The sequence below is a fragment of the Gymnogyps californianus genome, chromosome 4 (assembly GCF_018139145.2).
Source record: "Gymnogyps californianus isolate 813 chromosome 4, ASM1813914v2, whole genome shotgun sequence".
In the NCBI taxonomy this organism is placed as follows: Eukaryota; Metazoa; Chordata; class Aves; order Accipitriformes; family Cathartidae; genus Gymnogyps; species Gymnogyps californianus.
In genome coordinates, this window is record NC_059474.1 from 69,313,063 (window position 1) to 69,335,009 (window position 21,947).

A 21,947-nucleotide genomic window follows, 5' to 3' on the forward strand; every position below is an offset into this window, starting at 1 on the left:
TTGGAAGTTTTTGTTTAAACACATGGTGGTGGTGTAAGGCTGTGTTCATTACCTGTACTTCTTCATGGAGTACCTCTGTTGGCATAACACAGATGGATTTCTGTTGTCAGTTAGACATAGCGAGGTAGAATGTATGTAACACCTGATACTGCCAAGGTTATAAAACATCCAAGTTACTAACACACATAATGGCTTTAAAAAAAAAAAAAAAAAGACAAACCACTGCTGCCTCCTGTAACCTGTGAGGCCAAGATGTAAATAAAGAACAAAGCCATGTTTTCTTTCGTCTCTCATAACATTTTTCACATGCCAGTGAAGGCAGAACAGACAACTGTTGCATGGAAAATACTGTTCCTTACTTTTAAGATACATAGCTGAAAATTATTTTTACATGTCTGAAACTTTGTGTAACTTTTGTGTAGGAACCCTTAAATATAGGCACTTTTCCCTCTTGTCTCCCTGAAGGACCATACTTTATATGGAAATTGTTTTTTAACAAGCTATTTTTTATTTACCTTCATTTTTGTCTATAGTAAGGATCAAAGCTTTCACTTTAAGCAAAAGTACTTCTTGCATCTTAACCTTGTAAAAACTTAATCTTTCCATGGAAAGATGGTGGGTGCCAGCAGTTACAGATGGAGGAAGGTTGGTCAGGATTCTCACACCTGCTAGGAAGTCTGAAGCGATCACTTTAGCCTCAGTTTCCCTACCTAACAGAACTGGTTACCTTTCTGTAAACGACAGCTTTGTTGCTGCAAGTACTGTATGCGTGTCCCTGAAAATGGTAAGTTTTGTAGGATGTTTAATCTACTAAATGATGCTTGATTTTAATGTGCTTCTAAAAACTGAGGTGATCTTAATCACAAAGTAGAGAAACGGAGTACTATTTTGATGTGTTACAAAGCAGTACTACTGCATTAAAGTGAATTCTGTACAGAAACAGGATGGTTTATTAAGCAAGCTCACTAGCTGTCTGCAAAGTTGAAACATGCTTGTTTGTTTTCTTCTCAGATAATCAGTACAACACAAGGGGATCCCTTACCTGTCATCTTTGAAACATCCAATTTGGTTTTGTAAATCCCCTTTTAGTTAGGGTGCTATTGGAGCCCTTAGAGACAAAGTATGCTTTGCTGTATGAATATAAACTGAAACCTTACTCTGTTCAGTTTTTTAGAAAATCCCTAAATCTAAGGTACACCCTGTGCTGAGAGATGAGCTGCCATACCCTCTTTAATCCTTAAAGCTGTATATAGATGATCCATTTGTTACAAGCCTTTAGGTAAGTGGTGTCTTCAGCTCTATGTGGCTCTATCACAGTACAGGAGGAGGATTTTGCTGACAAGGTGTCAGTACTTTGTGAAACAGATGGCTTTACTCAAAAGGCTACTTCCTATAGTATACTGTCGAGAGTATAGAACAAGCAACTAGAAAAAACAGCCATTAACCTTTCCTCGCTATGCAGGTTTAAGTTACAGAAGATTGGAAGGATTTTAATATTTTCTTTAAGACTTTATTTAACTGATTATTCTCCTGTAACTAGGTCTGAGAAGATACACAGGGACAGATGACTAAAAAAGGTGTAGATCTCTTCCTTTATATTGTTATATGTAGTTTGTACTCCATCTTTTGTGTGTTCCTTTCTATAATATAAGAAAAGGTGTGCATGACAACATCATATACACACTTCTGATGTAGTAATTCAAGAATTTTTGCACTGTGTCACAGAAGAGCTGTAAGTTAGGAGGATATTTATTTATGAAACCCTCATCCAGAGAGGTTCAACCTTTTTAAAATAAGAGTCGTTGCTGTAGCTTGACATTCTTGGTAAGCCTCCTTCTTATACAGAAAAGAGCTTCAAAGAGTTTTAAAATTAGGAAGTGCAGTCAGTACTTAGTACATGAGTAGGATATATAGAATTGAAAACCTCCCTTAAATTTTGAAAAATCAGGAGACTCATTTGCACAATTTTGAGGTGGTCTATTTTGAAATTATTATACTGAAAACAGGGCTGTGTCACCAAAATATAGAAAGTGGCAGTTTACTCAGACTAGGGTTTACACTGCTACCGGTCTCAGATGTTATATGCAGCAAGATATTTTAAGCTCCAAAAGATGAAGTGTTCTAAAACCTGATTGAGCCTTCTCATCCGCAAGTGTTTAGATTCCAATATGCATTTCTATATGCCAGTTAGAAAGATGCTCAGATTCAATATTTAGTCATCCAGGAAAAAGTAGTTTCCACTCTTCTTTTGTTCCACATCCTTGGGAAGAGAAAAAAGGTCCATGTTACTTGAAGTAGTCTTTGGCAGACTTGAACATAGCTGAAATAAAAGACACTTCTCTGAACTCCTTTCTACTTTCCTTATTAGTCTTACTACTCGTTTCACATGCTGTTTTCCAGCACAGCAAAACTACCACATTAGTCTTCATTTTGTTCCTTATTTTAAAACCTGGCTTTATATTAAACAGTCATGGCTGCTTTACTGTGAAGGTGCTTCTCTCTTACCTTGATTGAATTGAGTTTGTTTATTCTTGGTCTGTAATTGTTGGGGTCTCTTCTAAAAGTGATTTCAAGTTGAGATAAAAACTTATTCATTCCAGCCAAAAGAGTCTGCGGACTGTTAAGAGAGAAGAACATTCCAGCTAAATTTTCAGAACTTCTATACTATGCAGATTACAGGCAGCTTTGGTCTCCATCCTGAGGTCATTCAAGTCTGGTAACACAAAGGTGAGCTGTATTTGACATAGCAGGATGGGCTACGCTTTCAGTCAAATCGTGTCTTGGACAAGAAGTCGTAACTACTACTCTCATCTTTCAGCAGTATCTCAGGGTGGTACTACAAGTCTTCAGACTGCTACCTTTACATTCTTTTTACTTTGTATCTACGTGTGTGTGTGCTGGCACACTTAGTTGTTCACGTTCAAAGAAAAAAAACCAGAGTTGCACCATTAGCAAGATACAACAAAGATCATACACTGATGCTGAGAAACGGTTATGTGATGATGATTTTTTAATTCAAAAAAGTGTGTTCTTAGATGGAATACCACCAAAACCAGGCTAGCACTGTGTTGTAAACACAGTAAACACATTGCTAGACCAATGTGTTTACTTCATCTGGCTCATGTTAAGTACGTGGTAATTACATTGTTCTAAAAGCCTGGTTTCTAATAAGTCTCTAATTTACATGAAATTATTTACAGGAACAAAATAAGACATATCAAAAGGGACAGCTTTGAAAGAGTACAAAATCATAGATAGTGTACATCTTATGTTGCTGTCAAGTCTTGCACTTCAGTATTTGCATACATGTACCCTTAGTACACTGCTTTCTTTTAATACAGCTGAAAGTTATTTTCATAAGCATACTTAGTTTACAGCTGGCCCTTTTTTCATTCCTGACAATCGATGCCACTCATTTGTTCTCCTCTGATTTTCCTTTAATTGGTGTGCAGTTGCTTAAGGCTAGTTTAAGCCAGGATCTGGTCTAGTTTTTGAGGGCTTGGTTACATTCTCCAACTATGCCCCAACTCTGTGTCTAGGCAGCCTCTAAGTGTGGGTCAATCCCATTTTCTTTTCCTTGGTTCAAAACAAAAGCCAGAACCCTCAGGACACTCTTGGATATCTTTAAATGCAGCTTAAATTTCCGTAGGCAAGGATGCTTCACCTTCTTATTTTTGTTGATGCTTCTGATAAAAGAGGACAAAATAGAAATAAACTGTTTATCTTGCTTACTAATCCAAACAAGTCTCTTACCTGTTTGCAAGTGTGTTCTTGGAAGGAATGCCATCAAAAACAATCACACGATCAGCAAGATATGTGGCCATGATAAAATCATGTTCTACCACAAAAGCTGTTTTTTTAGCATGGAGAATGAAACTGAAATAGAAATAAAAAAAAAATGAGAGCACTGAAGGTAAGCTTCCTGTAAAACTACTGAAAATTTCAGGTATTTTTCCCCACCATGTATACTTTACCGTTTAATGACTCTAGCAGCCATTAGACGTTGTTCAGAGTCCAAATATGCTGAAGGTTCGTCAATTAGGTAGACATCTGCAGGTTTACCAAGACAAAGAGCTAATGCAACACGCTGCAACTCACCACCAGACAATGTTTGAACCTATTGGGGCGGTGGGGAATAAGGCCATATTTAGTTCAGGTACAGGCAGAGAATTAGAAAAGTTAGGATGTTGTCTCAGGCAATTAATACCTCCTGGTCAATGATGTTTTCTATTTGAAGAGGTTTCATTACATCAGTTACAAACTGGGGGTGTGTATAGGCATCTCTGATCTTCTCATGCAGTAGCTGACGGACACTTCCCTATTAAAAGAAAAACGTTGCCGCTCAGTTTTATGCGCCACACCACAAGAAAACAAGAAGAAATAGAATTAATGGAGCTTCTTGTTCTGGGCATAAAGAAATTCTACCTGTGTAGTAAGAACATGCTTTTTGTAGAAAACAATACTTAATAAATAAGGCTTAAACGTACTGTAGATTTAGGACTGATCTTCTGTGGTTTGTAGCTGACATTTAGAACCGGGACCTCACCTATAAAAAGATAAAATTTATAATGAAACAAGAGCCTTTCCAGTATCTTCAAAACAGGTTTCAACTAAGGTATTAAGCACTACCTCCTTCGTCAGGCGTAAGTCTTCCTGCAAGCATTCGGATAAACGTAGTTTTGCCCGTTCCTAAAATAAAATGCAAGTTACACATTACTTCAGACTTTTTAGTAACTTAGACCTCTAACAATTAAGTCGCTGATACAAAAAAAAAAAGCCTTAATAAAAAATACATTTTAAAATTAGACTGCTTTAGGAATTCCTATATTCAATTCCAGCAAGCAGCACTTGCTATTACTTGCTTTTTCAAACGGAAGAGATCTAAAGCTACAATAGCCTGGATTGCAGCTAAGCTCACCAGGTCAATCATCATCCTGCCAATCTAAGTTCTTAAAATGGGGTAACAGACAAACACAATGGCATCATTAACATTCAATAACTTCAAGTTCCTGCTATTTAGAGAGCAAGCTCATGGCATGACATCTTCACTAGGAAACAAGCAGTTCAACCTGACTCAAAACCAGTAATTTTGAAGCCTGGCTCCCAGACTGAAAAAGGGCTTCAGGTGCATATTTAGGGCTGTAGAAGTAGTTTCCAACAAGAATTGCACTTACCATTTTCCCCTAACATCACCATAATTTCAGAATCAGTGAATTCTCCAGCTACTATGGATAGTTCAAATTCTCCCATCTTTTTTTTCATTCCTGGATATTTGTACATACACATCTTTTTAACCTCTTCTTCATTAGCTGTCTCAGCCACTTTAAATACCAGAGATGCATCTCGAAACCTTAGATTTTCTGTTGGAACATAGCCATCTAAGAAAATGTTTATGCCTATGAAGGGAGGAAAAAGATCATTAAAAAAGGTCTACAACAAAGCAAGACAAGATGAATTTCAGTTCTTGGCTGTAAATTGCTATCAGATAAGGAGAACATTGGATTTTACATGGCATGTTAAAAGAGGCAACAAAACCTCCTATTTGAAAGTGTGTACATTATGCAAATTGAATGAAGAAAAATCTTATAAAATTACAGAAAGGCTGTAGAAGCTCTTCCTGAAAAACCTAGTATTAGTAATATGTGTAGGGTTTAAAGAAACTACTGCTGTTGGACCCATTCTCACAAAAACATTTATTACTGAGTCTCAGTGCTACAAGTGTGGTCAATTCAGTTGAACACTACATACCTCTGTACTGTGCAAACTGTCTCCTGCCCTTTCTCTACTATTTATAGGGTCTTTTGTGTAACTCCACTGTTTACAAAACACCTGCAAGTATCAAAATTATGTCCATAGCAAGAGACAAAGGGCATTTCATAATTAAGACTTTGGGGTTGAGTTATAAATTTAGAATCATGTAAAACAGAAATTCTGCACAAAATATAACAGTAGTTTTTTTAGTTACTCAACTATAACAGGAAGAAGACATGTTCATGTAATAGACAACTAGCATCTTGATACCTTTTTTTTCTTCCATAGAATTTTTTTGGTATGTTTAAAGAGAGAAATATGGCAAGAATTACCTTCTCTTACGCTGAAAGGCATAGTAACAACACCGTAAGCACTTGGCACACCATACAGGCAGCAGATAAAGTCAGAGAGATAATCTAACACACTTAGATCATGCTCTACAACAATAATGTACCTGAAAAATAAAGCCAGAGAGATGCTTTTATACTTCAATAAAAAACATTTTTTCTTTCTTTCTTACTCTAGTCTTGCATAAGCAAAAGCTATCAACATGATTTTCATTTAATATGGTTTCTTAGCTTTATACTAAATAAAAACAGAGTTCAAATCTCTGATAAGCATTTTTTTTAGTGTCCAATCAACAGACATTGTGAATGACAAGTTGAAAGTCCATCTCCAGTGTAAACTGGCAGCTTCTTTATGTACAGTAAGTGGAAGGATATTGATTGACTGGAGAGAAAAATATTTAGCACATTTTAAGAAAAAAAAAAATCTTTGTGAGAAGGGGATGGAACAGCAATATTCAGGTGAAAAATAACCACCTATATTTTCACATCCTTATTACAAAATTTAACCCAAGGCTGAAATAGTACAGAAACTACAGGAAGCAAGTTTCCAAAACGCAAAGGAATAGAATATTATTGACTTAGAATATTTTAAACATCTATTAGTGTACCATACTGAGAAGTCAGCACTTCTAGGGAGACAGACGGCATGTTTCTTCCCTCTGTAAACAGTCACCTATTATTACAGTCTACCAAAACATTTAAAGTTTGTATTTACCTGTCAGGGTTTATTAGGGATCGAATAGTAATGGCAGCCTTCAAACGCTGCTTGACATCTAGGTAGCTAGAAGGTTCATCAAACATGAAGCTAGCCCCAAAAGAAAGAATGAGGTCTTAGTGAATGCAAGCTTTCTCCATATTCAAACCTAATACTAACATTTCAACCATTAAATACACAGAAATAAAAAACTATCATTATTTATATTGAGAAAGAGAGACAAAAATGAGAATTATGTACTGACACCTCCCTGGAATCTGATAACTGTCACATGAAATTGTTAAACGGTTCGAGTTAAGTATTACTTTGCCAAAAGCTCTGACAAAGTTATCAAATGTTACAAGAAATCAGCAATCAGTTAGGAATCCCATGCACTCAGTTCTGATTCAGCTTAAATTTAACATGAACTGAAAAGTGCAAAAATACTTTACGAGACTGGAAGAAGGACATCTTCCAAAAGAGAAAAAAACCCTAACAAAAACAAACAAGAAAACCCACCCAAAATCCACACCAACCAAAAAAGCCACAACCCAAACAAAAAAAAAATTAAAAGAAATCAAAACAAAACAGAAAAACCAAAACCCCCAACTCTTCTGATCTTGCTTTCTTGGTCCCAAGGAGCCAGGAAACAGCATAGACTAGACAGTAACTTCCTCGTTGCAAGACAGGAGAAGAGGGACACAAGTCCCCAAAGGTGGGGAAGAATCTGTCCATTTCTTATTCAGAGAGGCTACACGAGGTACGCTGTCGAACAGGATACATTTATGTGGGATGAGGGAAAGGTTATGAAGTTGTGATGCCGAAATTTAATGTCGGCCTCTGAAATTAGCTATTTCCAGTCAGATAAATTAAAGTATAAAAAAACCCCAGAGACGATATATGGAGTAAATATGGATCTCTGCTGCTGAGTTGGTAAAAACAATTTTTTAAAATCCTTTTGTTTAAATATTTCAAACAAAAGTATTATTTCTAACAATAAATGTAAATTAGAGGACCATATTCTGAAACAGATTATTAGAAGCAATGTGTAACAGAAGTAAATTAAACATACATATCAGCCTTCTGAATGCAAACAACTGCACAAGCAAATCTCTGAAGTTCTCCTCCTGAAAGGTCCTCAACATTTCTTTCTTTCAGATGAGTTAAGTCTGCAAATAAGTGGTTAATTTTAGATATGTTATAACCAACACAACAAGTCATATTTTTATTACCTACAGAAACATGTATAATCACAGCAGACATCCTACACAGAGGAAAAAACAGAAAGAAGTAAAATAAGTGTTCAGTTTATATAGAAGCATCATAATGCTATTTGTAAGTCACAGCAAGTTACAGCTTCTCTGCAGCATTAGCCGATTAATTTGTATGGCTGCTTTTTATCATGCAGAAGGTTTACATTTCTATTTGTCTTTCCACCATATATTTGGTAAAGATTTCTGGCCCTAAAAAGAAACTATACCAGTTTTAAAAGTGTTTCTTGTTAGACCTGGCTGAAGAGTTCTGATTTTCAGGAAAATCAAGTCCCCCAAACGTTACAGCAAATGGGTGAACCCAGTATTTTCTCATCAGAATATACATGTCAAGAATATACTGTTTCACTAATAAGTTAAGTGGGACCCAAAGACCATACTCTTGGTGGCACAATGCAGCCCCACCTTTACCACCTAGATCTACCACAAAGAACCCTGTTAATTTAGCAACGCCGAAATTAACACCTAAATTTAATAACAACTGAATTCAAAACACCTACAAAAAATTACCAGGGCTGGACTATGCAGATGTTCTTCTTAACTGCGTTGTTCTCAGAAGTCAGTATTACTCCCACAATAATTAGCTACATACAGCTTTTTTTTGTAAGGAAAAAAAGGTTTTTTTTGTACTTGGATAATATTTTCTGTATGAGAACCATCTATATGTTTCTCACAAGACAGGATGCTAAGATTTTGCCAGAGTTGTAAGCAAGCAAGAGCAGCAGATGGTAACTGGAATTTTTCCAGAGTTAAAAACAAACACTTTCTACCATGAAACAGAAACTGCATTAGATTCTGTTAACTAGCATGTATCAATTAGTTTGCCTTTGCCACTAGAAAGTATTATTTGCATTGGTTCAGATACGCTTACAGAAAGCCCTAGGCTTTAAACTAAAGCACCTTTACTTTTTTCTCTTTTTTTTTTTTCAAATTGGTATGATTTAAATCAACTATCACATTAGTAGTAACTTTATTTTTTTAGTAAATATGAATTTCTCAAATGCTTTGAAGTTTGACATTACAAAATTACTTACCAAGCTGCTGACATACAACAGTTTGTGTCTTAGTTTCATCCTTCCTGTCCAGAATTGATCCCACTGTTCCCTGCATGATAAAATAATAAAAAACCCCACAACATTATTTCAACATTAAACATTTCAGACAGCAGTGGATTTTTGACATTGAATTATGCTGCTAAATAAAATCTTTAAACACAAGAGAAGTATTACAGGAGAAGCTCCCAGCTTTCTATTAGCTCATGAAACTTCTCACCTTTGCAGCTTTAGGGATCTGGTCCACGTACTGAGGTTTAATTATAGCTTTCAGGTCATCTTCCAGGATCTTGGTAAAATAATTTTGTAATTCAGATCCTCGGAAATAAGTCAAAATTTCTTGCCAGTCAGGCGGATCCTGTGACAAAATTAAAGCCTGTGTTTACTTATACCATTCTAAAAACATCATAAAAAATACCTAATTTTAAAATTCTGATCAATACAGCAAGTAGAATATGCTTGCAAGATTAAAAAAAGCCTGGATAAAAGCTAGTAACCAAACTTACGTTGCCTCTGCAAAGTTTGCATTAAAATAGATAGAAAAATTATAAAATTGCAAAATGGAGGGCAGAAGTTCAGATTTTTTTTCCCCCCAGGTGCACTGTCACTAGTCCTTTCAAGAAAAAGCATTTTAAATTTGCACCTAAGATATCCAAAACTGTCCTTAGACAGCTAAGAAGCTATGAGTGAAACTACTTCATGAGGAAAATTATAGTATCAATTAGTGTAACTGCACTTATTAGCTATCTGATCCAGCTAATCCAAAGGAAAAGGGTTGGATGGATAAAATCAACTTGCACAAAAGATGCAATAAAATTTGGTCATTTTCTCTGCTTCTAGCAAACATTTCCAAGAAAACAGAAGGAGAAGACAAAGGAAAAATGACTAAAAAAAAAAAAAAAAAAAAAAAAAAAAGGAACTGTTCAGAGCAATCACCCAGGAAAAAGTTCCAACTTGTACAGTTTTGTTTTACACAGCGTACTACTCTGAATGGTGCCAAGTTAATTATTTTGATGGTAAACAGTACGGAAACAGAGCGACACAGCCGTATTTCTAAACCAAGCAAATACACAGAGGAAATGCTTCGTAAGTTTTAGAGCAGAAGCAACACAGAAGATTCAGTTCATACCACGTGTTTCTGTGGTCATAATGATTTGGCTCTTCACAGGAAAGTCTGATTTTGGAAGCATGGTAATTCAATTAAGTACACATTCAGAAATTCAAAAGTTTTGCTATTTCTGCAATACTACCACCTGAAACAAGAAGTCCACAAAATAATAAAACCAAACTTGAAAGAGAATGGAAAATGTAGCTGGAAAATGATTATTTCTTTGCAGTTTGCAGTGGCAGCCATGAAATTAATAATTTATTAAAACGTTACTCTTTCAGGTAAAGAAACTGATGAAGAAAGTTTGAACACACTTGTTCCTACAAGTCCTTCCTGAAGGACAAAAGTGAGCATCAGAATTCAATTGTCACCACGTGATTTGAAGGTGAGGAGGTGATAACTGAAATACTGTCTGATAAGAGTAGTCACAATAGTTATTATTTATGTCTTTTATCTAATAATATTCACTCTTTGGAGTAGTGCTAGGTAAACAAACCCCTGTAAATTATTTTGCTTTCTGGCTGCACAGTTTGACTTAGTGTAAAAACATAGGAAAATGGATTATGATCTCCCATGAAGACCAGCAGATTACAAGTTGTTCTATGTCTGGTTCTCAAAAAATACTATCAAAATTTCTAAGTATCTAGCAACATGAAGAAACTAAGGATTTCCAGAACTCAGTATTAATGTGTGGAGTGTATCAGTATTAATGTGTAGAGTGTAATGTATAGAGATATCTTCAACAACAACATATTTTTTGAGATCATCTTCAAAAGAATCAAAGATAAAAAAGCCTAAGAGATCACAAGCATACATGATAAGCGCTCATAGACACTAGAGCTGGTCAGATAAAAACGATGTTGAACCTGGAAGAAACTCCAAAACTTGAGCTACCTAAATCCCTTGATGGGGAACACGTAAATTGTGCAGGGAAAAAAAGCTGACATTTTTAAAGACTGGTATAAAAAAACCGTTAAGTGTGACTTAAAGACAGAAATCTACCTCTAATATTTACCTTTAGTGAGTTACAATTATAATTAGTATCCTTATCTTTCTTGAAAGATATACAGAATTTGCAAAAAAGCCTTTGTTAACAACATCTTTCTACTATTGTTTCTGCATGGAGTAGGTCACTGGCTGTTACTAGAGAAAGTGCCAATGTCCTCACAAATTCTACTGCGTTCACAGATACGAAAATTCAGTGAAAAAATATAACCACAGCTATCTATAACGCCAACTCTATTTTATTGCTGATACATACATCATATTTTCCAAGATTTGGCTTCTGTTTTCCTGCTAAAATTTTCAAGGCAGTTGATTTTCCAATACCATTGGTTCCAACCAATCCCAGTACTTCACCTGGACGAGGGATAGGCAACCTGTACGCAACATCAACAACTTTGGATTATATTAATGCCATCAGACACCAACATTTGGTGGTAAAGTAAATGTTACAACACGTTTTCAGACTTTCTGATTATTTCAGCCTACTTTGTTAACTTGCCAAGATATAATTCAAATTAAATCAATATTCCTTAAAAATAGAAGATCATAAGAAAGATTTAAGAGCAGTCTGTTCTTTAAACAGGAGCTTTGTAAAACGAGCACTAAAATTTTATTTCATTATAACACTTTTTAATAAGAAAAAAGTAATTAACATTCAAAAAGGAAGCTACTGAGGTAGTAACCAAGAACACCTTGATGTGCACTTTATTTAGACTATCAAAAACTTGGAATTTTTTGTCTCTTTTGCATTGATTTGAAAATACCTGTGAAGTTTGAAGGCATTGGCACAATATCTATGTGTTGTTTCTTTCTCCAGGTTGCTAGGTAAGTTAACAATTGACAAGGCTCCAAAAGGACATTTCTGCAATTGAAATAAATTTATAGATTACTAGTGCACACAAACAATTTATTACCAAAATGCTATGTTCTGTACTGCACCCAGCTGTGCATTTAAACACTTTTAAGAGAACTGTTAAAATTACTTCACTTTCATTTACATAGTCAACTTTTCAAAGAAGTTCTATACCACACTTTTCAAATTAAATACTTGGCAATTTCGACTGTCAGTCTACAATACAAATAAGGCACACTGCATATATTCTCCAGCTCTTACAAAAACATCTTTCTACTGCTAGGTGTCTATAGCCACAAACAAGCAAACAAAACCAAACAAAATCAAATAAAAACAAAGCCACAAACAAAAAGTTACAACCCACACCCTGCAACTCAATCAGTTCAGTAAACTGACACAGTACTTCACTTTCTATAAACAATAACAGTTAACAAGGCCTGATTATTCAGGGAAACAAAATTGCTTTTTGAAGTTACAGTATGCATTACTAAATACAATAGCATAATAAGGAAATTTTATCACTTTAAATAAAGCAGCCTAACTTTTACCTTGATGCAAATACCACAACCAATACAAAGTGTTTCCGAGATCCATGCTATTTTGCTCTGTGATGTGACTTCTATGCAAAGTTTTCCTGGTGAAAAAGAATAAGATTAACTCAAGAAAGTTTCTGATGAATCAGAATTCTTGCCAGTACTACTAAATTCCACAGGGGAACATGTAACTGATTATGTTCACTGAAGCTTCAGATCATCCAAAGACCTGAAAAGTGGCATTATTACTACGAATTGTTCACGCTTTCAGTGATACCTCTAAAGGCTTTATGAAACGAAGCATGAATGATAAAAAACTAGCAATTATAAAAAACTAGTTCCTTCTAGTAGAACATTATTTAAAACTTCTCCAATTGCTTAAATACTTTGTTAAATTACATCTCTTACCCATTCGAACCACAGGACAACTCTTCTTGCATTCTTGACGGCATTTCTTTGGCTTACACTTGTCATGGTTGACAATAGCAATTCTTGTTAATTTGTCTGCCATAATGCACAATTTAGGCTTAAACACATACACCAATTATGAGGAGGAATAGTGGGAGTCTTCCAGATCTTAAGAAAAAAACAAAAAACAAACAAAAATCTGAAAGAGAACATTATTACCGACAGCACAGAGAAGTTATTACTAGCAGAGTTCGGAGATAAAAAAGCAAAATGATTTGATTTTTTCCTCTTTTAAGCAAGATGGCAAACAGGGCAAAGTCTCAGATACAAGTAGTAAGGGTACTGATGTGTAAATAACTGCACAAATCTTTAACATCAGCTTTCCGTTCCATTACTATTTCTCCACTGTAAAATAAAACTGTGATTATATCTGACAATGTATTTGTTTCCAGGAAAAGCATGTTGTAGTAAGAACAGAAGAATCTATACTGCTGCATATTTCAGCTTCACAAGCTGCCTTGTGTAAAGTAACCTTGTTCATGCTACAGTGACTGGTAAAGTCAAACTGTGACTACAACTATTACTCCAAGAATCTGATTATAATATTAATTTTGCAAACTATATGCCAGTATTCTACACTAAATGATTAAAATACTGTAAAATTTAAACCAGTTTTCAAAGTGAAAATCTGTAGTTGCGTATAGAGAAGTTATCCAGGCAATGTGAACAGACATACATGATGAAGTTTGATTCTTTTATCTTGAGTTTCATTAGTATTGGAGTAACTACACTTACATTCTGCATTTCCTAATGTGGTATCAATTACTATTCCAATAAAAATAAGCAAGATTCTAAAAATAAAGTAATTTTATAAAGAAGAGAAAGATCTTGGAGTACTAGACGATTAAATATTCCTGAAATCACAAATAAATGCACTCAAAGAAGTGAAATTACTACTTTTATTCCTCTACATAACTGTCTCTTCCCTTGCTTAGATATTTGTAATGCACATTGACAAGCACTGGATTGTACTGGGAATTTATCATAGAATGGTTTGGGTTGGAAGGGACCTTAAAGATCACCTAGTTCAACCCCCCTGCCAGGGGCAGGGACACCTTCCACTAGGCCAGGTTGCTCAAAGCCCCATCCAACCTGGCCTTGAACACTTCCAGGGAGGGGGCATCCACAACCTCCCTGGGCAACCCGTTCCAGTGCCTCATCACCACCCTCACAGTGCAGAACTTTCAGTGCAGAACTTCTCCTTACATCTAATCTAAATCTACCCTCTTTCAGTTTAAAGCCATTACCCCTTGTCCTATCACTACATGCCCTTGTAAAAAGTCCCTCTCTGGCTTTCTTCTTAGGCCCGCTTTAGGTACTGGAAGGCTGCTATAAGGTCTCCCTGGAGCCTTCTCTTCTGCAGGCTGAACAACCCCAACTCTCACAGCCTGTCTTCATAGGAGAGGTGCTCCAGCCCTCTGAGCATCTTCATGGCCCTCCTCTGGACTCGCTCCAACAGATCCATGTCCTTCTTATGTTGGGGGCCCCAGAGCTGGACACAGTACTCCAGGTGGGGTCTCACCAGAGCAGAGTAGAGGGGGAGAATCACCTCCCTCGACCTGCTGGCCACGCTTCTTTTGATGCAGCCCAGGATGCGACTGGCTTTCTGGGCGGCACACGCACATTGCTGGGTCATGTTGAGCTTCTCGTGAACCAACACCCCCAAGTCCTTCTCTGCAGGGCTGCTCTCAATCCACTCATTGCCCAGCCTGTATTTGTGCTTGGGATCGCCCCGACCCATGTGCACGACCTTCCCCTTGGCCTTGTTGAACTTCATGAGGTTCGCATGGGCCCACCTCTCAAGCCTGTCCAGGTCCCTCTGGATGGATCCCTTCCCTCCAGCGTGTTGACCACACCACACAGCTTGGTGTCGTTGGCAAACTTGCTCAGGGTGCACTCCATCCCACTGTCCACGTTGCCGACAAACATGTTAAACAGTGCCGGTCCCAATACTGACCCCTGAGGAACGCCACTCATCACTGGTCTCCACTCGGACATTGAGCCATTGACCGCAACTCTTTGAGTGCAACCATCCAGCCAATTCCTTATCCACCGAGTGGTCCATCTGCCAAATCCACATCTCTCCAACTTAGAGACAAGGATGTCAGGTGGGACAGTGTCAAATGCTTTGCACAAGTCCAGGCAGATGATGTCCATTGCTCTTCCCTTATCCGCCAACGCTGTTACCCCATCATAGAAGGCCACCAAATTTGTCAGGCATGATTTGCCCTTAGTGAAGCTGTGCTGGCTGTCACCAATCACCTCCTTATTTTCCACATGCTCTACCATAGTTTGCAGGAGGATCTGCTCCATGATCTTGCTGGGCACAGAGGTGAGGCTGACTGGCCTGTAGTTCCCCAGGTCTTCCTTTTTTCCCTTTTTAAAAATGGGGGTTATGTTTCCCCTTTTCTGGTCAGTGGGAACTTCCCCAGACTGCCATGACTTCTCAGATATGATGGATAGTGGCTCAGCCACTTCATCCGCCAGTTCCCTCAGGACCCATGGATGCATCTCATCAGGTCCCACGGACTTGTGCACCTTCACGTTCCTTAGATGGTCTCAGACCTGATCTTCTCCTACTGTGGGTGGTTCTTCATTCTCCCAGTCCTTGCCTTTGCCTTCTGCAACTTGCGCAGTGTGGCTGGAGCACTTGCTGCTGAAGCCTGAGGCAAAAAAGTCGTTGAGTACCTCAGCCTTCTCCATATCCTGGGTAACGAGGTCTCCCGTTTCCTTCTGGAGAGGGCCCATGTCTTCCCTAGTCTTCCTTTTATCACCGACATACCTACAGAAGCTTTTCTTGTCGCCCTTGACGTCCCTGGCCAGATTTAATTCTGTCAGGGCTTTGGCTTTCCTAACCTGGCTGCTCAGACAATTTCTCTGTATTCCTCCCAGGCTACCTGTCCTTGCTTCCACCCTCTGTAGGCTTCCTTTTTGTGTTTGAGTTTGTCCAGGAACTCCTTGTTCATCCATGCAGGCCTCCTGGTGGTTTTGCCTGACTTCCTCTTTGCTGGGATGCATCGCTCCTGAGCTTGGAGGAGGTGATCCTTGAATATTAACCAACTTTCTCGGGCCCCTCTTCCCTCCAGGGCTGTATCCTATGGTACTCTACCAAGCAGCCACCTGAAGAGGCCAAAGTCTGCTCTCCTGAAGTCCAGGGTAGCGAGCTTGCTGTGCACTCTCCTCACTGCCCTGAGGATCTTGAACTCCACCATTTCATGGTCACTGCTGCCAAGGCTGCCCTTGAGCTTCACATTCCCCACCAGCCCCTCCTTGTTGGTGAGAACAAGGTCCAGCATTGCACCTCTCCTCGTTGGCTCCTCTATCACTTGGAGGACAAAGTTGTCATCAACGCATGCCAGGAACCTCCTGGATTGCTTAGGTCAACAATTGTAGCAGAAGGGAGGGAAGGACAAAGAATTTAAAATTAAGTCTTGATAGATAAAAAAAGGTGGGATGTATTTTAAGTGCATTTATATTTCCTTTACCATATTCACGCATAGTACTGAGAGTAACAATAATAATGACTTTATCTTCCTATGAGCAACACACACCTAAGGACAACTTCCTCCAGTTGTTCCTGCTCCAGAACAACAAAGACAACTGAATTACAAGGCTCTTGGAAGTTTACAAGGTATTACAGATGACAAACAGGATTTTTTTTTTTTAGGTCTAAAAAAAGACCATAAAGTACAAAGTATTTCCAGTTCAACACCACTAAATAAAGTGATGGCAGCCCTACAGATGATGCCAATTCAAAATAATTTCAATTCAATGCAATATGTATCAGTAGTTCAAAGACATAACTGGGAAGGAGTCTTGAAGTACTTCAGGTTTCCACACAGTCTGCACATGCACTTCCTTCCAAGAAAAGGATTCCAACATTTCTCATTAAAGAAAGTATTTTCTGTTGGATGTCCAGTTCATCTTTGCACCACCAAACTGAAGTATCCTGCAGTGGTTTAGAGACTATTTACTACATACAGCTATTATATGGAGAAAGGTTGTGACTTTCAATCTCCTGAAAGAAGCAAGAATAAAACAGGTGTATGGCACATTTATCACGTTAAACTCCATCCTTCCCTAAACCCACCTGTGAACTTTAGTTGGAACGAATCCTACAGGTACTACTGTAATATGAAAGAAAGGAAGAGACTGGCATCTAACAGGGAGCAAACGTCAGAAATGAAGATGTTATTGTATCTTTAAAGCCATTATTACCATAGTTATGAATATTTTAAGTGGTTCCTTTTAAAAGTGGTAGTTTTATTTCTTTATTCAATTTCCAAAGTATTTTTAAATTAATGTCTAAAGATATTCTTCATCAGATATAAATGAATGTAATTATTAGCCATGCTGCCAACCTTATTGTGGCACTTTCTACTTTTAATATTTCAATTTTTTTTCTTTAATCTTTCAACATTTCCTAAGCGAAAGTCTTAATAACAGTTGATGTTTTAAAATAAATGACTCAATATTAAAAAAAAAAAAAAAATTTAAAAAGTTATTTTACAGTTCTATATCATCAGACCAGGTTGACAAAGTAGGGCTGAACATTGCAATTACATCCATAGACAAGGCCAACAGACATGGAATAATGGGTTTGCAGTTCTCACTTTAATACATTTTTCTTACATAAGACGACAAGAAACTGAAAGTCTTATTCTTAAAAACTATAAGGATGTTTGAGTCAGGGTAATTTTCTAGGAGACAGATACTGAATTTTGTCAGTGCTTCAAATAGAGATACATTCTTTGGGAATATATCCCAGTGCTTTTCATAAAAGTCCTGTATTTTGCAGTGCATAGAGTATTTGGGGGTGAATCACTCACTCTCTCTTTGGTTTCCCAAGGGAAGTGCCTAATCTGGGTCAGCCCTTTCTCCAACAACGCCTGTGTGGCTGAGTACCCTGAGCAGACAGACCACACTGGCTATGTTCCAGGCAGGGCTTTCCCTGCTAGTTATCTTAGTACTAACTAGCATGTAAACTATTTTTATGGGTTACAAAAGCAAGCTCTAGAACACAAAGCTGCCATACTTCAGGAGCTTGCCTCCCCTGTCCAACCTCCCAAACCTCTGGTCGAGGCTACCACCTGAGCAGTACAGATAGCAGACCAGACAAACTCTCTCCTCAGCCATCCACCCTTCCAGTCTGATGTTTGGCTTAAAGCACCAAAGCAGGAGTATGGGGTGGGGTTTGCTCTAAAAGACCAAGTCAAATATGGCTTGAAACAACTAGGTTTTGCTACCTACCTCAGCAAGCTTTCCACCCAGTCTTGGTGGGATAATCAAACTAAAGTTTACACTACTATCCATTGCTGAATCAGACCGTGGTTGGCAAGTAATAAAACAGCCTAAGATTTTTTTTTTCCCCTTCTAACTTACTTATAGGGGAAAATGCCCATCTGTGGTAAAGAGTTTTGAAGGGGCCACAGAAGTAAGCACACCAAGCATTTATAAAGTACTTGGTGGGGGGAACAGAACTAATGAACTGGCATGGACACATACACTCGTGCCTCCCTGCTCCCATCTATGTGATGGAAGTGTCAGTTTATCCAAAACTCTGCAGTGGTCTTAAACCATTTTCAGTAAAAAATATTTGTGACTTCTGTCACTTCCGTAATATTTCCAGGACTGTCCTCATGTCTATGATGATAATTGTCCACAAAAGAAAATAATAATTTCTACTTAGACTGACAGTCTAGAGCAAATTAAACAACACTGTCCAAAGCCAAACTGAACTCAAGTTATATATTTTATATACAGTGACTTTGGTGGCATTTAACTCAGCATACCAAATAGGATCGTCTGATTTCAAGGTGCGGACAGCAGAACTCTCAATACACTAAACACAGGTCAGCAACACATAAAATATGCATACACTACAATACAGCATACCAGTAATTGTTAAGTATAGCCAGCAGTTTAAGGGCAGGAGAAACTGGTATTCAGAAGCATTCACGTCTGTATTTCTGCTTTCCAAGCCAAGAAGAACAGAACAAAAACAAAGCACAAAAATATTAATTTGTTATGAACTACAGAGTAAAGCATTATTTTGAATTAGTGATTCTGATGGAGTGACAACAGAAAATCTTTCCAGAACAATGGACTGACACCACAGGTGAAAGAATGAGAGAAGGAGTAACAACTGCTAGCAAAAAAAAGAAGTTCTAAAGACCTTGACAGTATCATTTATTGAACCCAAAAGCTGTCCATTAAGTCCAATTATGACACTTAATACAAACACTAAAACATGTCTAAAAATAAGACACAAAATGTTATCACAAGCATTTTAAGTCAGTGTTCTTAGGTTCTGACACAGCTGCTGCTATCTCTGACACACCAGAAGAAATTAAAAAAAAAAAAACAACCCAAAGCAAGCATGTAAGCAGACCTTGCTACCTGTCACAAAAGGCAACAGTAATGTACAATCTGTAGAACAAGTGTAATGTACTTGCATTAAGAAATACCAATATTTATTTCTTTCACAGACATTAGAGTTATATTAGAATTTACTAAGTCAAGTCAATTATGACCAAGAAGGATTTGTAATTGCATTGAACTATTCAGACTTAAAGAAACATTAAAAAAAAAGTACATGAAGACTGAAACATAACCAGAGACATAATTAAATGACGTAAAGGCGAGATCTGTGTTCAGAATTGAGCCATACTTTAGTTACTTTGCAGAAAAACAGTTAACATTTTATTAAATTACATTGCATCAGACATCAAAGATAAATGCTGCGGAAAGAAGTGAGAATGAGTAGCATTTGCACTTTCCTCTGAAAATAATTAACCTCAAGAATTATCTCTCAATCCATTGCTAATGAACTACACACAGTCGCTCCATAACAAGAACAAGAAAGTTAAGAACTAGAATTCCCAAAGAAAATGTAAATGAAAGACAAAGAACAGATTTTCAAACTGCCTATGGGAGATCACTACATTTAAGTGTCAAAGCAGAAATAATAGCAAATGCTACAAGTACAGACAAAGTCTACTAAGAATTAAGAACTAGTCTATGTTTAAGGTTTTGACATTTGTTTTAGAAACTGCGACAATATACAAAAAGAAGTTTAAACAAGCCCCAAATCTCCCAACTGTATTTAACTCATTATATTACTCATAAGGGATGACATGAATATGAAAATAAATACAATGTTAACATGAAAAGCATATGGTCAAATATACTGACGCAGCATAAAGAGTGGGTGTGTTTAGCTGGTGCTGAACAGTATTAATTATCACTCAATCTTTAATATTTCCTCTTAACACAAAGTAAAATGCATGGGAATAAACCCATAAATTAGCAATCTACCAAATGAAAACTACAGAAGTATTTCATGACCACTTGTTTAGGACTAGAGTTTAGGAAACCATAGCAGAGAAACTTAAATTAGAACTTGAAAACCATCACAGAAACTTGCAGGTGAAATAGCTAAGTGCATTCCAGAGAGGAAACACTACCATGGTCCTAGAGAAAAGCCCTGCCGGGTTTTTGTTTTGTTTTTACACATACCTTGTAAAAAACAGTCTTACCCTATGACCTTATCAAACCTGCAAGAAGTCTTTATCTCCTCACCACACAAGGATGCACATGGATATTAACTTTCCCCAAAATAAGGCAAAACATGGCTTTTTCCTCCAGCAGAGGAAGTCCCCTGCTTTCACAGGAGAAAAACACCGGCTTTCCCTTCCCTGGACCCTGGCCACCACAATGCGAGGAGCCCGCACACGGTCTCCACACGAAAGCGACTCCTGCGGCTGAATCCAGCAGCAAGAAGGAAGCATTTTCTCTTCACCCCACTGCTGCTGCACGGCACAGGACTGCTGACAAAAAAGCAAAGCACTGGAAGATGACGTACAACTCGCCAGAGACGAAGAACTGCATGTGCGGGCAGTGCCAGCCAGGGAAGGGACGGCCTCCCACCCCACACGGGCCGATCTTTCTGCCCGGGCCGTGCCCACGCCGGCAGCCAGTCCCCGATTCAATGGAGCGTGCGGCCCGGCTCCCTTTGAGCCGGGGGGACAACGACTTCAGGGCGGCTCAGCGCTGCCCCGGCAGCCGGCCCACCTGCCGGGCCAGGCCGGGAGCAGCGGGCCCGGCGGCCCGGGCGAGGAAGGGTCGGTCGGCCCCGCTCCCGTGGTGGCTGGGGGCGAGCCCCAGGCCCCGGCGCCACGGGAGGCGGCCGCCCCCCCGGGCCGAGCCCCGCGGCGGGAGCAGAGCCGGCAGCACGGGGAGACGGCGGCGGCTCCTGGCAGGGGGCCCCTTCTCTCCCCCCCCTCCCGTGCGAGAACGCCGGTATCCCCCCACCCGCCCCGTTAGAGGCCGCTTACCGGGAGATGGGGGAGAGAGCGAGGCGCCCCCGCTCCCCGGCCGGGCCGCAGCGGGAAACCGCGTCCCCTGTCCCGCGGTCCAGCACGCAACGTGCTCCCGCCGCCGCCACCCGGCCAAGATGGCCGCCGCCCCCGCAGGGAGGGGCCTGGGCGCGCACCATAGAGAAGAGGGGAAGGAAGGGAGGCTCACCATAGAGAAAGCGGGTCCGTTCAGAGAGAGAGAGAGAGAGCGGCGCCTCCCGGCACGGGCGGGTGTCAGTCCGCGCGCTGGGGACGCGGCAGTTGGTGACGCCATCTCCGGGTGACGCCACCGGAGAGGGGCGTTACGCGCGAGGTGTGTCCGCTGCCCCCGCGCGCGCTCCGTGAGGGGGGATCGGGCCGTTACGGCCTACACCGGCTCGGCACTGAGGGGAGCCCCTGGGGGGGGGGAGCCCCGCCGCGGGCCCCCAGCGCGCGCCGAGCTCCGCCTCTCCCCACCGGGTGCACGCGGGCACCTGCGGGCGAGCTCCCGCCATTCTCGTTTAAACTG

At 39.2% G+C, this 21,947-nt stretch overlaps 1 protein-coding gene across 2 annotated transcripts; it reads right to left on the reverse strand.

Moving 5' to 3' along the window:
• Positions 1-1,728: 1,728 nt before the first annotated feature.
• Positions 1,729-21,691, reverse strand: ABCE1 (ATP binding cassette subfamily E member 1). Of its 2 annotated transcripts, none has more exons than XM_050895451.1 (18): positions 21,609-21,691; positions 13,023-13,190; positions 12,630-12,715; positions 11,993-12,090; positions 11,485-11,602; positions 9,336-9,473; positions 9,098-9,167; positions 7,865-7,961; positions 6,814-6,903; positions 6,084-6,205; positions 5,175-5,396; positions 4,630-4,689; positions 4,488-4,546; positions 4,208-4,318; positions 3,975-4,117; positions 3,754-3,876; positions 2,506-2,617; positions 1,729-2,260 (listed from the first exon to the last, which is right to left on the reverse strand). In XM_050895451.1, the coding sequence occupies exons 2-18, from the start codon at positions 13,123-13,125 to the stop codon at positions 2,213-2,215; spliced, it is 1,800 nt and encodes a 599-aa protein (XP_050751408.1). In that variant the 5' UTR covers positions 13,126-13,190; positions 21,609-21,691; the 3' UTR covers positions 1,729-2,212. The 2 variants fall into 2 exon arrangements, with proteins under 2 accessions (XP_050751408.1, XP_050751407.1); XM_050895450.1 differs by lacking the exon at positions 21,609-21,691 and adding an exon at positions 21,419-21,487.
• Positions 21,692-21,947: the final 256 nt, after the last annotated feature.